General features: G+C 43.7%; 1 protein-coding gene across 1 annotated transcript in view; it reads right to left on the reverse strand.

The window, feature by feature from the left end:
• The window catches only part of LOC143896615 (uncharacterized), a 292,658-nt gene that overhangs the window by 43,337 nt on the left and 226,559 nt on the right, over window positions 1–22,762 (reverse strand). The window contains 1 exon segment of the mRNA XM_077404566.1: window positions 7,384–7,509. Coding sequence (XP_077260692.1) covers window positions 7,384–7,509 — 126 coding nt within the window.

Genomic DNA, 22,762 nt, shown 5'->3' on the forward strand with positions numbered 1-22,762 from the left:
GCGTATGATGGAAAGTTGCGCATCGGGTAAGAGGAGTACGGCGAGAGCTAACGAGCATAACCGCGCCTTGTGCCGATTCGCGCTTTTGTACGTGGATTTTGAAATGGTTTCCCGCGCGCGCGTCATGACACGCGCTCAACGCCGGTGGTATCGAAGAGCACGTTGGCCGGATGTAACCGTGTATTTGTTCCGCGGGTCGCTCTCATGCGTAGATATTAATGCAGGTATTATATTGATGTTATACATAAAAGGACAGTTGATTTGCATCATTGGCAAATCTTTATATCGTTGTTTATTATTACCAAAAAACATAAGATGTGAATAATGTGAATAATGTGTGCTTTGGTATCTTAATTTTTTTTCAATGTGAGTTCTAGGAGTTGACAGAGTTAATCGAGCATTTAGCGTAAGATTCCGCGAGTAAGATTGCGTTTTCGTTTGCATTGAGTTTTGCACTTTGGTCGCACGACTCGTGCCACTTTCACGATCGATCGATCGTTACCAAATTCCTCAGAATCCGTTACACCCGATGTCGAGTGTTCACCAGGCACGCTCGCAACACGCGCGCGCGCACGCCGCGATTCGCGAGGTACGAACGCGGCCACAGCGGTTTCTAAAACTCGATGGAATTTCTTTCCCAGAATCGGCCGTGATTTCACGAGTCGCGCGAGTCGCCGTTATAGGTGCCGACATAATGCTTCGTTCCTATTCCTGGCGCGACTTCCTCGCCTTATCCACCGGCGCGCGGCGGTGCGCCTGTAATTGGGTTACGAGAACGACCGTGTACATTTTTACGCGTACTCCTCCCTGGCGGTCCCTCTCAACATCATCCTTTCGTTCCGCCGTCGTGTTAACAACGTTTTGTACTTTGATCGCGGTTGTATTTTTCGCCGCTTACCTTGAGACCGGCCGCTTCCCAGCAGCCGCGTCGATTGACGAAACGATCACCCCGGGTGATTTTACAGAGACTACCCGTTGCGGGGCCACGCGCGGCACAGGCCGAACGAGAGGTGGAGGGAGAGCAGCCGCCTCAAGGAAACGCAGTAGCGACATCCGCATCACGGGAAACCGAACTCCGATGCATGCCGCCCACGCTGTTAATGTCGGCATTACAGCTCCCGATAGCGACTCCCGCGCCGCGTCCGCTAATAGACGAGATTGCGGAATTTGCAAATTATGATTTCCCAATCGGCCCGGTCGATCAACCCTCAGACGATTTCGAGTCACCGTCAGGGGAGAGTGATAGCGAAGACGAGGCATGGGAGCCCCGGTAAAAGGGGGTAGAGTAGTGAAGGACGATCCCGAGGCCGGAGAGGCACCCGGAGAGATACGGATATAAAATACACGTTTCTTTTGTTTAATTATTATTTTCGTTGCTTGACAAAATGGTCACATTTATTTTCGTTTGAGTTTTTAATTTTGCCATGATTCAATTTATTTTAAGATTACACTTACGGCACTTCTGAAAGATACAAGATTACGTTGCGTTGAAAGCCCATGTGGCCGGATAGATTTAGGATTTTGCGTAGTATTAAGATACAAGCTCGGTAAGACGGCGAAGACCGCGCGTAGTTTTAGGTTAAGAACAACACACCTCCGATAGGGATAAAACCTAGTTTAGTTGAGGCTTTGATTAACCGCCGATCAGAAAAGTATTATATTATTTAGCGGTTGTCGGTATAAGCGGAACGATAAAGATCGGAGGTCGATAAGCACGGTTAACCGAATCGCCGACATAAAGTTACGGCGATAATCCGTATTGGGGGCACGGAGGAATATCCCCCGGACCCGGTGCGTGCGTCCATGAGGTGGGCGCCAGGAAGAGACCAAGTTCGTGGGAAAACCATCTTCCCCAGGGACAACCAGGCCGAAGTATCATCTAAGGACCTGGGACATAGCTCCAGAGGGTGCGCGCCATGACCCGGTGAAAACCACCGGGAAACGTAACTTCCCCAGGGAAAGAGAGGTCCAACGGACTCGCCAGGACCGGAGGAGCCTCTCCAGGGGGTCGGCGCCAACGTCCGACAACCTCCTGGCGAAACACATTTTCGCCAGGGAATTAGCCGTCCGACGGTCTTACCAGGACCTGGGACACCCTCCCAGGGGGTCGGCGCCATCGTCCGACGAACTCCAGGTGAAACACATTTTCGCCAGGAACTCCGCCATCCAATGGCCATACCAGGACCTGGGACACCCTCCCAGGGGGTCGGCGTCAAGGTCAGACAAATTCCCCGGGAAATGCATCTTCCCCGGGAACAAACGACGTAATCCGTCGCGAGAGGTCCTGGGACACCCGCCAAGGGGGTCGACGTCGAGCTCCGGCGGAGATCCCTAGGAAACGCATCATCTACGGGAACAGTGGCCCGGAACGACGATACCAGGTCCCGAGAAACCTCGCCAGAGGGTCGGCGTCAACGGCCGACGACATCGACGTCACCCGGACATCTTCTACAGGGAGAACACCCAAATTCGTCATCGGAAGCATCTCCAGGGAGGTGCGCAGGGGTCGGCGCAGTCCGCGTCGAAAGTTAATCGCGAGTGAAAACCTGGTGCAGCGGTGCCAAGGAGGGAAGGTTCTCGCACTGCGTTGCGCGTGGAAATTTCCACGGGAACCTTCTAGAACGGGCGTAAACGGGAGACGCGCAAAAGAGCACGCGAGAGGGTAGTGAAAATCATCGTGTTTTCGCGGGATCGCGCCAGATGTGCCGGCCGCGAACAATAGACGATCGAGAAAGTTCCGAGGAGTGGGAACGCGCCGGCATAAGTGGGGAGCCCAAGCGAGAGCGACCGCTCGAGGCAGTCTCTCGGGTATAGCCGTGGCGAACACACGTATCACACTCTGTACAATCGGCATACGCGTTATACTTTACAACCGAGAACTCCCGCGTACTATCGCGTTAAATTACTCGTCTTAACTAACAGCGAGGGGCAATTAATTGCCAAATATAATCGAGTGTAAGCAACAATACGCGAGTTGAAAATCGGATACTTTGTTAATTAACGGAAGTGCAATTATCGAGTATATAACAACCACGGGCATTGGGTCACGCGGATACGGAATATTGTGCGGACATTATTAATCATTGTATTTAACTACCGAATACTCGTTCGTTAATACTGCGCACGAACATTGTATAATAGAGTGATGATCATAGCCGAGTGCGTGATCATAGTTAACAATCGTGGGACATAGAGTCCTCCAATCGGAATAATTATCTGGAATAAAAGCATCGTGACGATTAAACAAATAAGCCGAAATACGCAAATCGAATAATTGTGCAACTTTATTGAAATAAAGCGACGTTCACACCGAGGCGAGAAACTCGCGTTGTGAGACACCTTTACGATATTGTGAAACGGCCTGTAACGTTGAAATGATGATCTGGAATTAAAGATTAATTAATTCTGAAACAAATTCTCCTGACTAATTATAAAAAATTATCGATACTTACCTTCTACTTACCTTGTCCTTCGACGATGATCCAACGTTGGCCAGCGGCAATCCGGTATGCGATGTAAAGCGAGGATCCGGGGAAGCAGAGCAACAACAGAACAGCGATCCATCCGAGGCGGGAACCTGAAAAAAAAAGAAGCGAATTAGTACATAATTAAAACATAATTATCGGGACTTACCCTTATGTGGTATGCGAGGTAAAGCGAGGATCCAAAGACGGGTAACGGCAACGGCGATCCATTCCGGGCGTCGATCTGCAACAAAACCATAAAATAATTATCACATAATTATTTTATAATTACTTACCTTTATCTGGTATGCGATGTAAAGCGAGGATCCAGGGATGAGAAGCAGCAACGGTGATCCACCAAGGACATCAGTCTGAAATAAAAATTCAAATAAATGGGATATAATAATTTTATCCTTAATTACCCTATCTTGTATGCGATGTAAAGCGAGGATCCAGGGATGAGAAGCAGCAACGGTGATCCATCAGGGACATCCTTCTGAAACAAATAAATCCTATTAGCGTCTTGCAAATAATCGGGGCGTTGATGCAAACTTACCTTCTCGGTAGACTAAGGTAAAACCGAGTGGCGACCGTTTGATAGGAATATTATCCGCCGGAATCCGCTCAACTCGTGCCGTCCGGTCACAACCTCACCCAAGGTCTACGATAATTTTTGCATTCTTATCGACGATTGCATTCTACGCCAGCTTGTATCCGCGGTCATCAATATTCGCGCAACACTCGTAGCAAATATACTCGTGGAAAAACACCGAAGCGCGGTCGTTGTTGCGAAACACGTTTTCGATTATCTTGGCTTCGAAACGAAACATAAAATCTGCCACTACCGAGTAACTGATTCAGAAAAACAGGGTACAGCGATATTGCGCGATCTTTCCGAAATAGTCAGATGGGGGCAATTTTCGTCGCCATTAAACTTACGGCGGCTTCAATTGACGCGCTCGCCGTTCGAGCAGTGTCGTGTAATTACTTGATGCTCCATATATACCGCCCGTTCGTCGTCGTACAGGGAGCGAAACGCGCGCGGCGGATCGTTCAATAAAAAATCGCCAATAATTCCGTTCCAGTTCCGTCAAGATGACCCAAATAATGGCGCTTTTCGACCATCGCGGCAATAATCGGTGACACCTATGACACAGCGTGTGGGTAGCAATGGGGGTTATTGGGCCGCGTAAGAAGTATTATAAAAAAAAGAGAAGAGAAAATGGAGGAGAGCACGAGAGATGGGTACACATTTTTGGATAATGACCCACGCGCTCGAGCGCATCCTGCATGAAACGAATAATTGAAGTGGGTGCAACGTGATTAATTAACGTCCACGCACAACCGACCGTTGCACGTTGCACCGTCGGGCCCGACCGGCTTTTATATCTCTCTGATCGTTCGCCCCGACGTTTCGCATCGCTTTGAGGCTGATTAATTAAATAACAACTGTCCGTCGGCGCACCGATGGACCTTTATTGGGCCCTAAAACTGTCTGTGCTACGCGTAATACTTCGGCAATACTACCGCCGGAGAGAAAGTTTAGTCTTTCGCAAAAAAGGAAAGACGCCCCCGCGGAACGTCGCGTTCTTTCGCAATAAATTTTCCACGACACGAACCGGCCAAGGACCCAACGTCGTATTATCGCGCTAAGTTGTGACTCGTCGCGTAACATCGATAACGTAACATTTACGATCGTTCAACTCGCTTAATTGCTGTGCTAACGTTCACGTAATCGCGCTTTACGTAAGCTTACGGAAATGCGCCGTGCTGTATATGTGATCGCAGCTTTTTTATCTCTCGACGTTGCTCTCATTTATATGCAAATACTCTCGATATCGAACTACTTTCTTTTTGCGTTATTTCTAAACAAAATTACGATTACGAGACAATCAAAAAGTTAATTATTTTAAGAATAAGTGATATATAATAGGAAAAAATTTGCTAATTTAATTGACCGGGCCTTCTAGTCAATCTCTGACGAAAAATTAAAAAAAAAAAATGTTGACTATATAATCGATTGTGAAAGTTTTGAGAAATCACCGGAAAACCGTCAAAGGTCAAGTTCGCAACAAGTCCTATCAATATACGTTATCAGAGGACGGAAGCGAGAATCCGCAAATATGCTACCGCGCCATCAATTGCGAAGAAAAGACCGCGGTATGCACTTAGTAGTAGATCGACAAGTTTCACCTGCTGTATAGAATGTTAATCGACTCTCCATCATCCATCTTAGCAGGTATTATAGTAATTGAAGTGTACGACACTGCGAGTGGAACTTATTCAAAAAAGCGGCCTCCGCTACTTCAAATTAATAGTCACGATCAAATCAGCCCATTATATTACGTCGGTGAGATTTTGCCGATTAACTAGGCAACAAGTGTCAAAAAGAAAATACGTGTCACTATTATAGTTCACTCACAACCGCGCTATTGTAATTTACGCGCCACGCTCAGTCGGTTATGAAGACCTGCATCGGTTTGAGAATCATTCAAAAGAAACCTTAGTAGACGGCGCCACAAGATTAGCCGATCTACTTACCGATCATAGATAACTCGACTAACGATCGAATAAAAAATAATTTATTGATAACTGTTACTGTTACTACGTCCAAACTATTTCACACAATTAATAAATTATTTCCAAATGTAAATATCTGTAAAAAGGTAAATGTACATACGTTTAATATTAGATTGTATATAGGAACTATAAAAAGAAATATGTTACCGGCTGAGTAGAGAACGCGTTTAGATTTGTTGTTTAGTAGATAATATAGCGAACTGTTGCATTTATATAGTTATGCATTATTTTAAATAAAAAATAACTTAATATTTATCAATTTCAGAAACATATATTTTGAAAAATATCTTTTATTTCAGGAACCATCAAATGCAACTTTAAAAAAATAATATAAAAAATGTTTTTTTACTTTATTATTTTAAATAATAAAATATAAGATTTCATGGATTTTTCAGATTTGTAAAATTAAAGCAGAAAACACATAAAAAAGTTGAAAGTGTACGTGTGATCATTTTTCACAAACTACATATTTTCAACTAAATATATTCACACTGTTTTTTTTTCTAAGAACAAGTTATATGTGTAGGTCGATCAGTCAATTTATATATTACAAAATTATATATAAATTGACGGTAAAAATAAATTTTCGAACAAAAATTATCGTGCCGCGCGTATTTGTTAAAAATCATATTGATCTTATTTTATAAATAAATATCGACCTTCTGTCTTATATTGACGCTACATGTCTTTCAAATCACGTAAATCATGTAAAACTGTTTTTGAGAAACAATTAATGCTGAACAAAAAGCAGTATTTCGAAAAGTATACTCAACTTCCATGAATGGATCGGCCAAAGATGAATCCGTTCAAGCGCAATGAATTAAGATCCTATCTTACGTTAATCCTATGGTTTTAACGTGCAAACATTCGACGCGAAAGCGAATGTATGGCTAAAGTGAATATCTTCATTATTTTACGCCATTCCCTATTTCGCATATTTCAAGAACGCGCTTTCTGACCATATTAAGTCTACATCAGATGCGAGAGAAATAATCATTTTCGCCTTTATCTTTTTCGGCGTCTTTCACGACTCCTTTCGCGTTATTTCTTCATTTCGCTGGCAGAAATAAATAAAAAAGGAGGAAGTGCGCACACTTAGCAGGGGTCTTTGCAACAGTCCACCTGTCACAAAGGAATCTTTTATTATCTCGCGCTTGTTGCAGCAGCCACCTTTCGGGTTCCTCCGCGACGGAATTTCTTTCGCATCGAAGCGTGACGGGCGGCTCAATGGGTCGCGAAAAAAGTGAAATCTTCTCTTAGGAGAGCGACTTGATTCCTCTTGGGGGGGAGCTCTCCTTTCGATTCCATTAACTGTTATGGGACAATCAACGTTACTTACCATCGACGTGAAGTAAAACTTCTCGAATTCTCACTCGTGAAGACGCGCCGACGTCAAGTTCGTCGCTATGTGCTGTGCGTGCTTCGATAGAATATCCTCGTCTTTCTTGCAAAGCCACGATAATACCTGTAATTTAAAAAATCAAACACAGATATATTAATTTAGATTGCTAAAATGTCATTAATATAGACTAAATATCAGCAATTATCCGATGAGCAATTTAGTTAATAAAAAATGTTTTTAAATTTAGTTAGAGAAACATATTGCACATTTCATATGTATTATTGATAGAAACTGATTTCAATAAACTTTTCTCAGAGCGCAAAAATATATTTCAAATATTTAGTTCATTTATATAAGACATTGGATTATTTTTATCTTTCTCATCGTGTTTATTTTTTAAATATTAGTTTCGGAAATATAAAAGCGATGATGTAGTAAGACATTATTGTTAATTGATGCTCTATCTTTCAGTTCCAATTGCTTTATGCTTCCTTCTTTCAAATGAGTTGTTGAATAAGTCGCAGGTAAGACCATATACATATGTGAAATGATGCTTCAAGACGTAACCGGTCTTAAAAGGAACCGAAGACATAATTTACACATTGGACATAACACGTATCTTGTACTCTCTCTCTCTTGACGCCGCAACTTTTCCTTCAAGAATACTACATTCGCGAAGTGAAAACATATTTCAAAATTTCTGTGCGTTGCTTTCGCATTGTTAACGTTGAACGCTAAGTATGGAAAAATAGAATTCTCGTAACAATGGATGGATTTGTATCAAACAACCGCGCTAAAACATGCGCGTTGTTCCCAGAGAATAGCGCGTACAGCTTTGCCTGAGTGTAAAAATGACGGTATTTAGTATAGCTGGACAGTGAGTAATCGCCGCGCATCCGAATTCGCTGGATAAAGGCTTTCCAGCGCAGCTGCCCCTGACTTCACAGCTTCACACGAGAGTTATTTATGGCAATATCGCTCAATAACACACACGGGATACGCGCGTAGACTATCGCCGAGAATAAAGAATAAAAGAATTTCGATTTTATCAATTCGTGCAACAGACACGAACAAGACACGACTGTACTAGAGATTGACGACTCTCGCTATTACGATTAGTCACGTCTTACGCAATTCTCCTGCAAGAAGATCCCTACCGATGCTCGCACGATTGCTCATTATGCACGCGCACGGTCTTCATTATGACGTAATCAAACAATCGTATGACAGAAATGATCCTCCGATAACGCGCGGTCCATGTCAAACGCGTGCGCTCTCGCTCGATCGTGCCACATTCACCGTCATGCTCCAGAACTTTCAAACAAACGACGTATCGCTTGGGGACGTATTGCTTATGACTTATGACGACTTAATACTCACTCTGGTCGAAATATTAATAGTTCGTACGATGATTTGTACGGTCTACATTTCTGCCGTTGAACAGTTAACGCGGAAAAAAAGAGTGTGGAATGTAATATCTCCAATATATCTCCGAAACGTCAAAATATATTACGGACACTTGTCTTAATTAGGCCGTCGCGTGAACGGAAAGAGGCGATAAAAAGCAGGAAACTTGTACGAAGCAGGTTGTCAAAAGCGACAAGAGTAATTTGCAACAACGTATGCATTTGGATCCTGGAACTGGATCTAAATGCATCAAGACGCTCTAAATAACAGATGTCAATCTTATTATTGTTACTTTCCATTGAACAAAATAAAATCGCGATTCAATCAAAAATTGCGATCACGAAAGAATAAGATAAATTCACAATTCTATTTACCGATTTCCCCGTCCTTTTTCCTAGTCGAAGACTAGCCTCATCTGCATAATCTGCGTCAAAAACGATCTCTGGCTCGATGTCACGATCTTATATCTGTCGCGGTCGTTTCACCTGTCACACACATGCGCGGTCGAGGACCAAAGCGTCTTTTTTGAAGGGAATTTACGACGACGACGCGCAACGTCGAAGATCTTGCCGATAATTAGATCGCTTCTACGTGCGCGTCGCGCGTGATAAATGGCTAATCGTCCCACCACGACGCACCAACGAGTGAAAAATACGCGGGGATAATTAACGGCAGCAGCTGGCGGAGAATGTACCGCGAAGGAAAGTGGATGAGACGAGTCAGGAAAACGTTGAATGAAAAAGAACGAGGAAAGAAAAAAAAGAGTATTTTCACGATCTGTTGCATCTAGAATTAAACTTGAAATAAAGTTTTGCGCGACAAGAACGTTATTAAAAAATTAATTATTTTCTTCTTGTCGAGATAAAAAAAAGTTTCTGCTTAAATCGCCGATTTGCGCAGTCTTAGAATGTTTCTCGCAAAAAACCGAAACGGTACTTCATGTCATTCAGATGTATTATCCAAAGGTACCATCACACGCAAGATTGCGTCCGAGATGAAATGAAGATGAACGGACGTTCGCGTTGACGCGGTTTGCAGATATGAGGATATGAGACAGAAGCTGTATACACACACGAGCATCAGAACGGAATTAGGAGAAGGGGACTTCGATTCTGCGTGGAAGAAGGTGGGCCCTCTCGAAGGAGCATGATTGGGCCCGAGGAGAAACGGAAACCGCTTCGATCATAAGCAAACCGTGATGGCTTATTTGGGTCACTGGGCCGCGTTAGGTGAGCCGCCGATCGAATGTCGTGCATACGGCTCCGTACAACGTACGCGGATCCTTCGAGTGTGCGCGAAACCCGCTTGTCTGCGGCGCGGCGATGTGGGAGCGGACAGCGAATTTCGCGTATCGGCTTTTGATCGTGTACGGGATTTATCTCACGCATAGATCGCGCCCGAGAATCACGCACGTCGTCGCCGCGATTTCTAGGTAAATATGCGAAAAACGGATACGCGCGCGATGTGCATTGTAGAGATTAGAAATGGTATTTATGTCTCGTGCAGTGTCCATATACTCAAACGCTCGAGTGTTTCGTTTCGCCAAATGCACGCGACGATAAATATGTGAAAGAAATATAAAATAAGAATCATGCGATGTCCTTATTTTCTAATGAACAGTTTTCTAATAAAAAGTGGTATTATGCAATAAAAAGCAATATAAAATTTTATCTAAAAAAAAATGAAGATCAAGAATATCACGTGATGAAGGATGACTGCTCATTCGTATAGTCAATCATTTGCGAAAAAGAATAATCACGGATCACGGAGCACAGAAAGTTTGGTATTCTTTTTTTTACTAAATGCAGATACATCAGACGAGTACACCGGACGTTTTTGCAACTACTCGACTCCGAACGTTGAGTTATCGATCGGTCGGGGAGGCAAACGTGGGAAATGAAAGTTAAATCACGCGCTAACTAATGTACACACTCCGCGGCGGCCATAAAAAGATTATAATATATCATCATCCGAGAATTATATGCATTAAAAGCCGCCGGTATTTAAAACGGGCGTACGAATATTTCATGCGCGACGCGGCCGGAGCGTGCATGACGCTCAACCCAATTGCGAATTTTTCAGATCCCCTCTCGAGCGCGAGAAGACCTTTGTCTCATCTCGTATCGATCGAAAGTATCGAGCGGCGCGCGAAGCACCGACGTGGGAGTGGGAAGTAAAAACTAAACCACGTGCCAAAGCGACGTGCGTTTCGCGCTCGTTACAAAATTAACGTTATAAATCATCTCACGCCCGAGTTGTATTCATCGACATTAGCGAAGGCGATCAGTCTCGACGTCGCACATTCCGGAGAGAAATCGTAAGAACCATTTTCCTCCCTTCCTTTTGACTCTCGCACGATTCCGTTGGCAATATAATTGTACGCGATTTTCTAAGCTTCTGGTTTATTGCAACATCTCTGGACAATACTGCTTGACACGAATAAAAACCCAATGTAGAATTTCAAACAGAACACCAATGTATCCATACGAGATGGTCCTACAAACTCGTGTGAGATTATAAATATTCACCATGGAAAGTATTACAAGAACCAAGACCTTTTGCCATTAATGCTAATTTTCGTCTCGCGGTGGAACACGGTACCGATACCGAACTGCGGAGTTGTCGGCGTAAAGTGGAAAAAATCATATGCGCCCACGAAAAAAGTCACTCGCATTAATTTGAATATCTTTAATGAATTCGACACGCCGCTCGACTATTACTACCGAAACGATCCTCGTAAGATGCAACACTGGCTCTCGTATCGTCCCGTTAAGGGAAAGATACACGGAAATCTCTTCGATCATAAGCAGACCTTAGGTTATACGGGTCACTGGGCCGTGCTAAGTGAACGACGATCAAATACCGTAAACACGTGTACGTGAGTGTGTGTGTGTGTGTATGCGCGCGCGCGCGCGCGAGGTGAGGTGAGTCAGGTGCGAGCGTGCAAACGAACGTTGCATCGAGCCTCCTCCACCTCTCTCTCTCTCTCTCCAGCGCCTTCTCTTCTCTGCCGCATGTAGCGATCTCACGCGTCGCGACCTCGACGTGGACCGCGTGCGTTTTATCTCACCTCCACACGCCAAAGCGTGCAAACGCGCGCACGAGCGTGCACGCCTAACGGGCGATAGGTATTTAGGTTCCGTCGTGGCGCGCGCGCGGCTCTCTGCCGAGAGTACCGAGAGACGCTTCCGCGTCTGCGGCGCATCTTCTCACGCGCGCGTGGACCCGCGCGATCGCTTATCGCTTATGGAAAACGCGGCGTGTTCGATTCGATACCCCGGAGACCGCGAACGGTGTCGTTATGACTCCACCGCGCCGACTACAACGCCGGCCAATTACCGATACCGTGTAACGTTTGGAGGAAAGAATGACGCGGACCGCAAGCACGTGGGAGTGGGTGACGCGTTCGACCACCTGGTCCACAATATATGCACAAGAGAATTGAATAGGTTTGAATAGCCTTTCGGATAAATCGTCGCTTGACGCACGAAAAGGCGTATCTCGATGGTGATTATTTGATTGGAGAACCGTTTGAGAAACTCAAGCGTTGTATATGAAAGGGAGATACATCTAATTCATTCTATATTCTCTAAATTGAAAGAAATTGTCATTAAATCAAATCATTGTATGATAAATACCCAAAAATGCATGAAAAATAAAATTGATAAGGTCTAATCCGTAAACCGTTGCAATCATATTGTGATTCATGCAATTACTTAAATATAGTATTTTAATACAGCTTCAGTGTTAATAATTGTTCTCTTTAAAAACGATAATTAAAATTCTAAGAAATCTTCATCAAATTATTAGAACATGAAGCATCGAAATCTCGGTTGAATTAGATATCCATCCCGTATTTTATTATCTCGCGTATCAATAAAAAGAACGTTGTTATCGCGTCGAGTAGTCATAAGTATCTCCGTATCTCGCTTAATTACTTGGGCGTACACGCGAAAGTAAACCGTGCACGCGAGAGCTAATTCGATCGAAAGTATCCCGAGTTTTTGCCGCAGAGATGCTTTTATTCGGGCGGATACCTACCGAGCGAGACGCGCACGATTCTCCTCGCGCTTCCTCTCACCACGCGATGAAGACCTTCGTCGCGGTAACGACGTACCTTCCTGAAACCTGCGTTTTACGACGCCGCCTCGTTTGAGTTTCGGGACGCGAGCCTCGTTTTATCGTCCCAGATTCGCGGCGGCACACGGCTTGTCGGCACGGCGAACGAAAGGAAAGAGGACGACGAACCAGGAACACGATCGCGCTTAGCTCGGAGGGCTGCCGAGACCCGAATTTTTATTCGCGATGACAGAACTATCCGCGCCGGTTCGTTCGCATATATGCTACTTTCTTACGGCCGATCGCATGCGTTACAAATCAACACGTCACACTTGATATGCGCGTTGATGCGTGCGATTTTTGCCATTTCTCGAAACGATCGTAAAATACTGGAATGCTTCGGCAGTGATTCGTTGACGCGGCGCGAATAGATACGCAAACTGCGTCCGTCAGATATATATTCGTACGAATTCTTAAGCGCGGAATGGGTGCGTAACTTACGAGAAGTCAAACAATTCGACAATTCGAAGAATGCTTTGATTCATCGAGTTCGTCGAGTTCGACGTATGGTTAATTTGAATTTTCGAGATGCCCAAGAGAGTGATTAAAAAGCGAAAAGGCGCGGTCGCCGATTTGTCGACAGAGGGACTCGTCGCCGGTATTCAAAGCGCGATTAATTGAAAGTTTCACCCTCGACGAGTAGCTCCGCAATTTATCTTCGTCCACGTGACGCACGCGCATTCCCGCTGAATGCAGCACGAAATATTCGACGAGATGCCTCTCGACCGCGATCTAACGAGCAAAATTAACACCTAATTTTAGCCCGCACATCTGGAAGTGTTAGGTATATACATAAGCAATTAACCCGCGAAGGTTTAGAATGCCTAGATGTTCACGACAGATACAAGTTCAGGCTTCTGGTAACTGAAGTCAACGTATAACATTACAAATTAATCCTCTTATTGCCATACATAGAGAATAAATAACATTAATAAATGTCGAAACAAAGCAATAGATAAAAGTATCCATATTTAAAAAAAAATACATTTTATTTATATGTTATATAATTAAATATTAATTATATGTACGCACGATCAAACGTTTTTTGCAGTCAATTAGCAAGATCACGCGAATCACAAAGCGCTAATAAATTCGACTGTCATAAAGCAAATTGCGATGTAGCTAAAATGGTTCCCAGGAAATTGATCGGGAAAGAACTTTATGATATCGTGGCGTCCCCCATGGAGTTGGAAAGGATTGATTGTCAATAGAGAACAATCGAGAGGAGAGCGAGGCGCCGTTCGAGAGCAGGGACTGTGCGGTGTGAGGTTCGACGCGCGATTTATTCGTCCGACCATTTTTCGCGCTTTGACGTTGATACCATCTCACTATGGGACAAGCGGTTTGTTTCTCCGATCTGTACTGGCCGCGAACCCGACCGGGATTAATGGCTCGACGCGGTCGATCGCCGCGGTGCGCGGGTCGCCCACGCGAGAATCCGCGATTCGCTATCGGTCAAAATTTGATTTCCGTTTCGCACGACGTATGTCCTGTCAATTGAATTGTAACGTACATAAAATGCGCACGGACGATTGTCGATGTGATCAATTTTGATTGACGTAGTAATTTAGATATCAAGTCATTGCAACGGATATTGCGAATGACGAATGACGCGGGAAAGAGATAAAATGTTATATCTCACTCGTGACAGTACAATTGATTTTAATATATGTATAATATTGTGTAATTCGTCTTGTGGAAAAATATGAAAAAGATATTAATATTTCAATAACGTTATATTTTGCAAAACAACAGAGCGATCTCTATTTCCTCCTCCTCAGTCCTATTACTCGTGTCCGAGCGTGGTGACTTCTCTTCATATACATCGATTTCGAACGGCAATTTTTTATTTTTTTTTTTTTTATTTTTAAGAGAAGTTCTCGTGGCAAGATACTCTCGGTGGTTTGCCATTGCCTTCCGAGAGGAGAACGAGCGAATAAAATTTTCTAGCTCTACCGAGAATCGAACCCGGGACCTTTGGCTCAATAGACCAGTGCGCTGTCTACTAGGCCACGCTCGTCCTCTCTATTTACCAATATAAAAATTATAAGTAAAAAATGATTTTTTAAAATCTATAATAATAATACATGAAAAATGCTACAAACGTTATTATTCCTGAAATGTAATTATTCCGTTATATTTATGTAAACCTGTTTAAAATATCGAGCCATATTTGAAAAGAACATTGCAATGTAATAATTTCATGACGATAGTTGCCACGTCACATATGTCCGTTGTATATAAATAAACGGCAATTGTTAATCATTTTCTTGCGACCTGCGTCCTACTCCAAGTCGATCCCTGAAGAACTCAAAAGATCGTCCGTCGAATCGAATTCCCCGATACCGCACAAGCGCGTGCTGTCAAGTTGAACGCGAACGTGACAGCACGCTATCAGTCAACAGGGAGACGAGATGTGGGAACATTGTGAGATGAGATTTATCGGTACCAAGTACCGTGAATAAAATCTGAAGCGGAGATAGCGCGCACGCACCAGCGAATATAATAGTTTTGTTCTGTCGGAAGATTGATTCGCCCGGGACTTAATTCTAAGCGTCGCGGGTCGCGGGCGTAATATCGCCATGTATAAATCGCGAGCCGATGATTAATAGAGCGTGTTCCACGCGTCGATCGTTGGTCATATGGGGAGACAAATTGGAATACTTTATATTCATGAGCTATTTGAGATTTTTTTAGAGACCGTAAGGGTGTAACGCACGCTGCGAGATTACTTAAAGGATAGGATTTAAAAGGTAGGAACCAAAATTCGTCTGGACGGCTAAAGGTATCGATGGTAGGGCCGGCATATATGTGTGCCATGCGCGTAATCAATGTCACAATGAATAATCGCACCGCCAAGGGCTATACTCTTACCGCGATCTCTCATCCCCCTCGTCGCAGAAAAAATGAGACTGCAAACGAGACTCGGCACAATGATCCGATATGCATGGAAGAGTAGAAAAAAAAATCATGGGAGATGACAATTGAGGCTAAAGAAAAACGAGCGATGGCTTTTAAAGTGCATGTGTGTGTCATAGTTCGTCTCACCAATTTTCTAAATTAATCATTTAGATGACAATTATCATTGATAATAAGGAATAGACAGTTCTACGCGCACATAAAGGTCAAAAGCAATATACATTGACATTTACGTTAAAGCTATTATTATACGGGTGAAAACTGTTGCTTGATGTCATCTCATAGAGCACAGTTGATGCTAATTTCTCCATGCAACTATAACTCCGCAATTTGCATAAACATTGATGAAGGCAGACATTATGACGGGTGAGTTATAGTTATGGTATTGACTGTCGGTTTATGCGTGCGAGAAAATAACGTTTTTGTCATAATCATTAACGCGCTTATAGGAAGTGAAACGCTCAGTGTGTGGCAACTAGTTAAAGCTTTTATTACGCCACTATAATACCGGCATGAGTCTGCATAACATAAGCATTCGGATCAACGGACCGCATTACGTAGTCCGGTAAAAATCTGGCAGCTCCATATTGCTTTCAATTTATGACCTTATTTAAATGCCCGGAAATTCGTTAAATGCTCGGAACATTCGTACCGCGCATTTGTATCGCGTTTATATTTCTGGTCAAACTTACAAGTCGCGGAACATAAGAAGCGTAATAATTTTAACCACGCCAGAAATTATTAACGCTATAGTCCTCGAAGATTAACATCCGTGCACGTCGCACGAAAATCAACAGAATTTAAGCAAACCTCCATGTATCACTATATTTTTAATGGCGCAAATATTTTTCACAATTTTATTGTGAAAGAATAAATTTACCCGTACGTAAATATTTTGTACATATCTGCATGCTGTTACGTTTCGATTGATTATATCCTGTGTCGCAGAAATGTCGTTTCACAAAATGGTACAGCGATCTGATCCAATCTATAAAATAGATAATTAATCGATCTGTGTGCGATCGTGCAGCTCCGATACAACGGTGATTCCTAATAGCGTGGAGTTACAGACGAGTTCCTTGCGGGACGTCATAGTAAATAGATCGGTACGAGACGCGCGCGCGCTCGAGACAAATGTCATTCCGATGCAGACCGGCATGCGAATGCATCGCGACGCGACAGTTATCGGTATCGTTGCGGATATCTCGTCGCAGGTGCGCCACCGCCGATTGGTCGGTACCACCCCGATCGCGGTTAAACAGCGAAATAAGAACAAGTCGGCGCGGCGTGACGAGAAGTGCCTGGCGTACACCAAGAAGAAGTGCACGAGGTAATGAGGATACAATTTACTCCTAATAAGAAGATACGCATCATATTTTACGAGCGGACTTCTCGCGCTTCCGCACCATGTACGACATTGCCTTGGCCATAAACCCGTTGCGCATACAGTCCTGGTCATTAAAAGGCGCGAATGTCTTAACGAGTGGGCCCCATAAGAACAACGCAATCCTTAACTTCTCGATATCCTCCGTGTCACCGTATAACGAAGTCCCTGCGTTTTTGTAACACGCTTTCGCGGATAAGACGGTAATCAAGGCGGATATGCGCGCGAAATTACATCTCTTGCGCTAGGTATGTAATTTCTCCCTTAAAGCAATTGAGATTCTAATTAGAGAGGCTCCGAAGTGAGGGGGAAAGAGTTGATATCTAAGCGCAGAGAAGTATCTAAGTTCTCTATTCGTTATTCTAAGACCAATTCTAGAAAAGATTCGAGAAATGAAGGAACGATGGGCGAAAATGCGACTCGCCGAACTCGGGAACTTAGATAAAACTGGGCTTCCATTAATCGCGCTATTAAACTTCCGGTATCAGCGAGTCCATCGGGACCGTCTGCTCTAATGGCGTCCCGACTGCATTCTACTACCGAGTTCACGTCTATCGATGGAAGCGATTCAAAGCGATGAGGGAACTGCGTTCGGTATATAGAGGCAGGGGTAGACGCTAACTGATTACGCAGCTACGAAGAAAGGGACTGCGCGGCCCGGTGTGTAACATATACACGGAGTAAAGGGGTCTCTCTACGGAGAGAGCCGAGATTATAGTTATTACTGTAATAAAGATACATGGTTTGTTTGTACTCCGGTCCGGAGAAGAGAAGGGCTGCCCCGGCTTCTCGCTGGCCAGGTTTGTTACGATTTATTTGCCCGCGAGCCGAGGAAGTATATTACCGTCGAGGCCGACGCGATGTTAAAATCTCGATACTCTCAACTCGTTCGAGCCTTTCTTCCGAATAATTTGTCAAGAGGCTCGTGCGCTTGTAAAATACTCCGCGTGTAGAGTTCTCAGATAATAGGCGTATCTATTTTCATTGCTTCTTTTCATCGACCAAATGCAGCTATACGCTAGATTGCGTGTATAAATAGATACGTAAATGACTCAATTGAGCCGATATGAAAATGATATATCGCGTTCTGTACAAATTATTCGCCAAAAGCGTTTTACAGATTAAGCTCTTAAAGAAGAATTCCATTCGCGATACGCGTTCGAGCTCGTAAAGTATCACTCGCACGTCGTTACACGGGAGCGAGAGTTTTGTTGAAAATCTAATTTACAACCGCAGATTGCGATCGTGCAGATTACGGGTTATGGATTACAGATTACAGGTTACAGACGCTCGTTACGACGTTCTGCCGGTTGTTCGCGGGTTCTAATTTGCGGTGCAAAAAAAGACGTCGGTGCCATCTCCGATTCCGATAGAAACCAAGTTTTATCTCTTATGTTGCCGCCGCCCGTTAATCGATTGCATTCGTTCTGTTTATAGGCGATTACACGACGGTCGACGGCCCGACGACATTTTTCCTTGGCAAAGTTCTCCCGTGAGAACGTTCAGCCGGTCGCCCATAAAATGAAACTGTCCCCTTCGCGCAGTACCGAAAACGGGATACCGTTCGAGTCGACGGACTTATAAAAGGACGTCGACGATCTCGTAAATAAAGTACTTCTTTCTCTCTTCAATCGTATCGATATTCCAATCTGATAACTATCGACAGGCTCTCTTTCGCTGCACCAAATGCAAAGATTCTCACTGATACAGGAAAAAATTAATGTTTATCCATTGACAAAAATTCTATTTTTTAAATTTTTATGTAGCTGTCATATAGTAAACATCTTTAAGCGAATTTTGTATATTTAGATTTTTTGAAATAAATTATATTTCAAAGTAAATTCGTAATAGAAACACTGCTATAGCTGATATACTTGTGAAACAAAGATTTACAAGTTTTAAAAATTATGACGTTAAATTTTTATTATGTTTTAATTAGTTAATTAGAGACACTCTACATTATTGCTTATTTTAGACTCATTGTGTATATATATAGACTTGTTATTTATCTTCGTCGGTCAAAGTGATCGATCATAATCGCAAAAGGGTCTTATCTGACAATTAACGGATGAACATCTGCAATAAAGTGTCTCCAAGGTTCTAGGGACATCCTATATAATCTAAGCGATATTAAAGCTTGACTCCACCCTAATGCACGCCATCAAGTCTCGTCGTCCTCCTCCCTCCTCCCGTCCGGCTGTTATTTACGAGAGGGGAGGATTAAAGAAGCAATTTCAAGGAACGCGAAGCGAAGCAAGAGACGCTATCATGCATGACACAGCGTTCTCTCGATAAGATAAGGCCGCATGTAACAGGACCACTTATATGACGGCTGTTTAAGCTATTCAGTGCCAATGCACGAGCGTGAAAACTAATTACACGTGTACACACGTTTACACGCTCTCGACGCGACGGTTTCACGGTGCTCGCTTTTCCCGTTTACAAAACAGCGTTTAGCAAGAATGAGAACTATTGTTCGAGCCGGCGGATGTTGTCACCCTTTCGATCCGGCACTATGAGACACTTCTTTGTATCGCGCGCGCGACGTGCTTTAATAATTCTTACCTTTTTTTTCTTTAAGAAGGTATATCGTGCGATATTACTCGCTCTCACGGAATAAGAAAAGCAACCTTTTAGAACGCCAATTTGTAATTTCGACAAAAACAATAAAATCGTCAAATCTTAGATGTAATCACAGATGTAAAAAACCAGAAACAGAACTAATTATTTTATATTTACTCTGTTCTGATCCTAAAAAATACGTACTCGTAACTCTATTATGATTCTTAAAAAGTATATAGATCCTCTCCTCTTACAAAACACGTTTCGAAACCTAGGAATCATCGAGATGAAATTACGAGTATGCAAATGATCGCTGCTGCGTCGTTACATTGCCCAATCACATTGGCATCAGTCGGATCCATCGCTGCCCCTACACACAAATCACGAGTTTCTCCAGAGATTATCTACGTCATACTCACTCGATGCAACGATCGAGCCACTTTCGTTATCCAACGAACTATCTACGCGACGTAGTAAGCAGAGTTTACCTGCCGGAAAACTCGCGACAGCCGGCGATTTCCGGTATAGAATAGGTACGCTCTATTCGCGGGAGACATTAACGACGCCGGGAGAAGAAATGAAACGTGTGTCTCTGATCGGTCACTTCGGTACCGTGAATTATTGTCGCGGCAGCGAAATCGCAATATAATTCGCGGTGCGCGTAGTATATATTGCGAGAATCAAACACGGCTGACAGGTAGTTCGGTAGACAAAAGACGCCATTGGCGAAGCGTAAATCACTTCAGGAGTCTCGAGAGGACGAGAGGGAGACCCTTAATTCTTTGAGTCGTGCCACCACCTTCTCTCATTTCCGTCTATCTTTTCCCCCCTTTTCTCTCGCTTTATAGCACTGGCGGCACTCTCCGCTTTTGTTCGGTGGCTCTGTGAAAAGTTTTTTTAAGAGACCACACAGCACGGTTTCCGGCGAGGGACCGCGACGTTGCGGGGAACACCTCGAAAAATCATCACGGCCCGCCGGAGGACGAGCGTTCTGGCGGCGGACCGGTCCAACGTCGAAAACCGAACTCTCGAGTACCTGTCGCGCTGCCCTCCGAGAGTGGCGCGATCGGTATCTCGCCGGCAATCCGTGAAGGATCCTTCGAAGCCGGTTCGTAACACTTTTTTCTCGACGAAGCACGTCGCTTGTAGCTTGAGGGAAGGGGACCGCGTCGATAAAGGATCGGCCGTAAGTCTTCGGCCGGTCGAGAAAAGAGATATCTTCGTTTATAATGATACTGGATGTTCCCCGGATAAGCGATACGCGAAGGACGATAACGGGCGAACGGGCGCTGCGCAAATTGTGGGTCATCGAACGTGAAACGCCCCAGAAAGCAGCGCGCCGTGCGCGATACTTTCCCCATGACCAATTCATGAATGGAGCACGGATTAATAGCGGACTACGCGACGAACAGCGGCCGCTGTTGTCGGATACGGTGCATCGATGTACACGGACTTTTTTTTGTCAATTAAATTGCACGACGGCTTGTAATTGAAAGAACGTTCGCACAAGGTAACATTGTTCGACCGATAGACAGGCAGGGGATACATCATTAATTCAGAAGTAGAAATTAATCACTGTCAACGACGACCGGAAATTAAGGGAAAAAACGCCTTACTTAGAACACTATACCGCGCGTGTGAAAATTCTTAAACTACGAAACGTAGAAATCATGATAAACAACCGACTCACTTCGACTCACTCGTATCTATACGTGTCAACGAGGAATGTCTCTACAAGATATTCCACGGCCCGATCTCATATAGCAGCATATTTTTCAATCGTTCGTCCGTGCGACATTTTACAACAACTTGTCATCCACTCCGAAGCTCCAGAATCTCGGGAAAGCTCGCTCCAAAGAGTCAAGTTAACAACGTGAACGATCGCAGCGGGGCATGCTGCTTCCTCGAGCGTTGTGAGGGACCAGTTCCGAGTGCGTGAGTGCGGTGCATTCGATCGCGCAGGAATGCAACGCGATGCGTTCACTTGCCACGAGACCATGCACGAGCGATTATTGACGACACGCCGCGACACTGTTGCTTAAAAATCCCGGTTTCCGTTCCGACTCGCGCGCTACGTCCGTTACCGCACTCGGATGCTGCGACAGAGAAGGAATTACTGATGCCCGGGCTGATCTCAGGGTTACGACGTACCTATACCTACGCTACACTGGGAACCACACGCCCCACCTACTGCGACGCACGAGTCTCCTGGCACGTCGTCCCCTGCTTTTACCTTCGATTTTCAAAGATGCGTGCAGCGGCGAACGAGATCGAGACGAGACGACGCGACGCAGTCTGATCGCCGCGATTAAAGGCGTGAGATCCTGCACTTTCTTTTTAGATTCCCGTTAAATATCTTTGTTTTAAAATCACATTCATCTTCTTCAGATTTTTTACGTGCTCCGAATAAATATATTTATATATTCTATTGATATATATATTTCTATACTTAAAATAATCATATACGCTCTTTTTTCTTAATAGCAAAATTTTTTGCTATATAACTACGAAATAGCTATATCAAAAAGTTAACTCATTTAAAATATTATTGTTATTATGTATTATTTGAAACAATAATTATATTAAAATTTAATCATTAATGTATGCAATTTTAAAAATAAACATGCTTTATTTTGTGCATCTAAATTGTCAGACTTTTATGCCCATACATAAAAATATGCCTGTGAATGCAGATTAACCAAATGCGAATAAGAATTGCAATAACATGTCACCTTAAAATATGCGCATAGAAAATTACGTCGCATTAAACGGATGATATATTATCATTGCAACTGATCGGCGCTAATGAAAAATGTTGCACAAGAATTATAACACACATTAATTTTATTTCACGACAAGATTTTATTCGCAGCAACAATGTTATTCAATGTTATATTCATAATTACGTAAAAAAATATATAACGGAAATACATCCACCGTTTAAATTCGCAAGTAAAAGGTAAGCTAAGAAACGATTCCTCGGTT

This window comes from Temnothorax americanus, unplaced genomic scaffold (genome assembly GCF_048541705.1).
Source record: "Temnothorax americanus isolate GAGA-0224 unplaced genomic scaffold, ASM4854170v1 Scaffold19, whole genome shotgun sequence".
Taxonomy (NCBI): domain Eukaryota; kingdom Metazoa; phylum Arthropoda; class Insecta; order Hymenoptera; family Formicidae; genus Temnothorax; species Temnothorax americanus.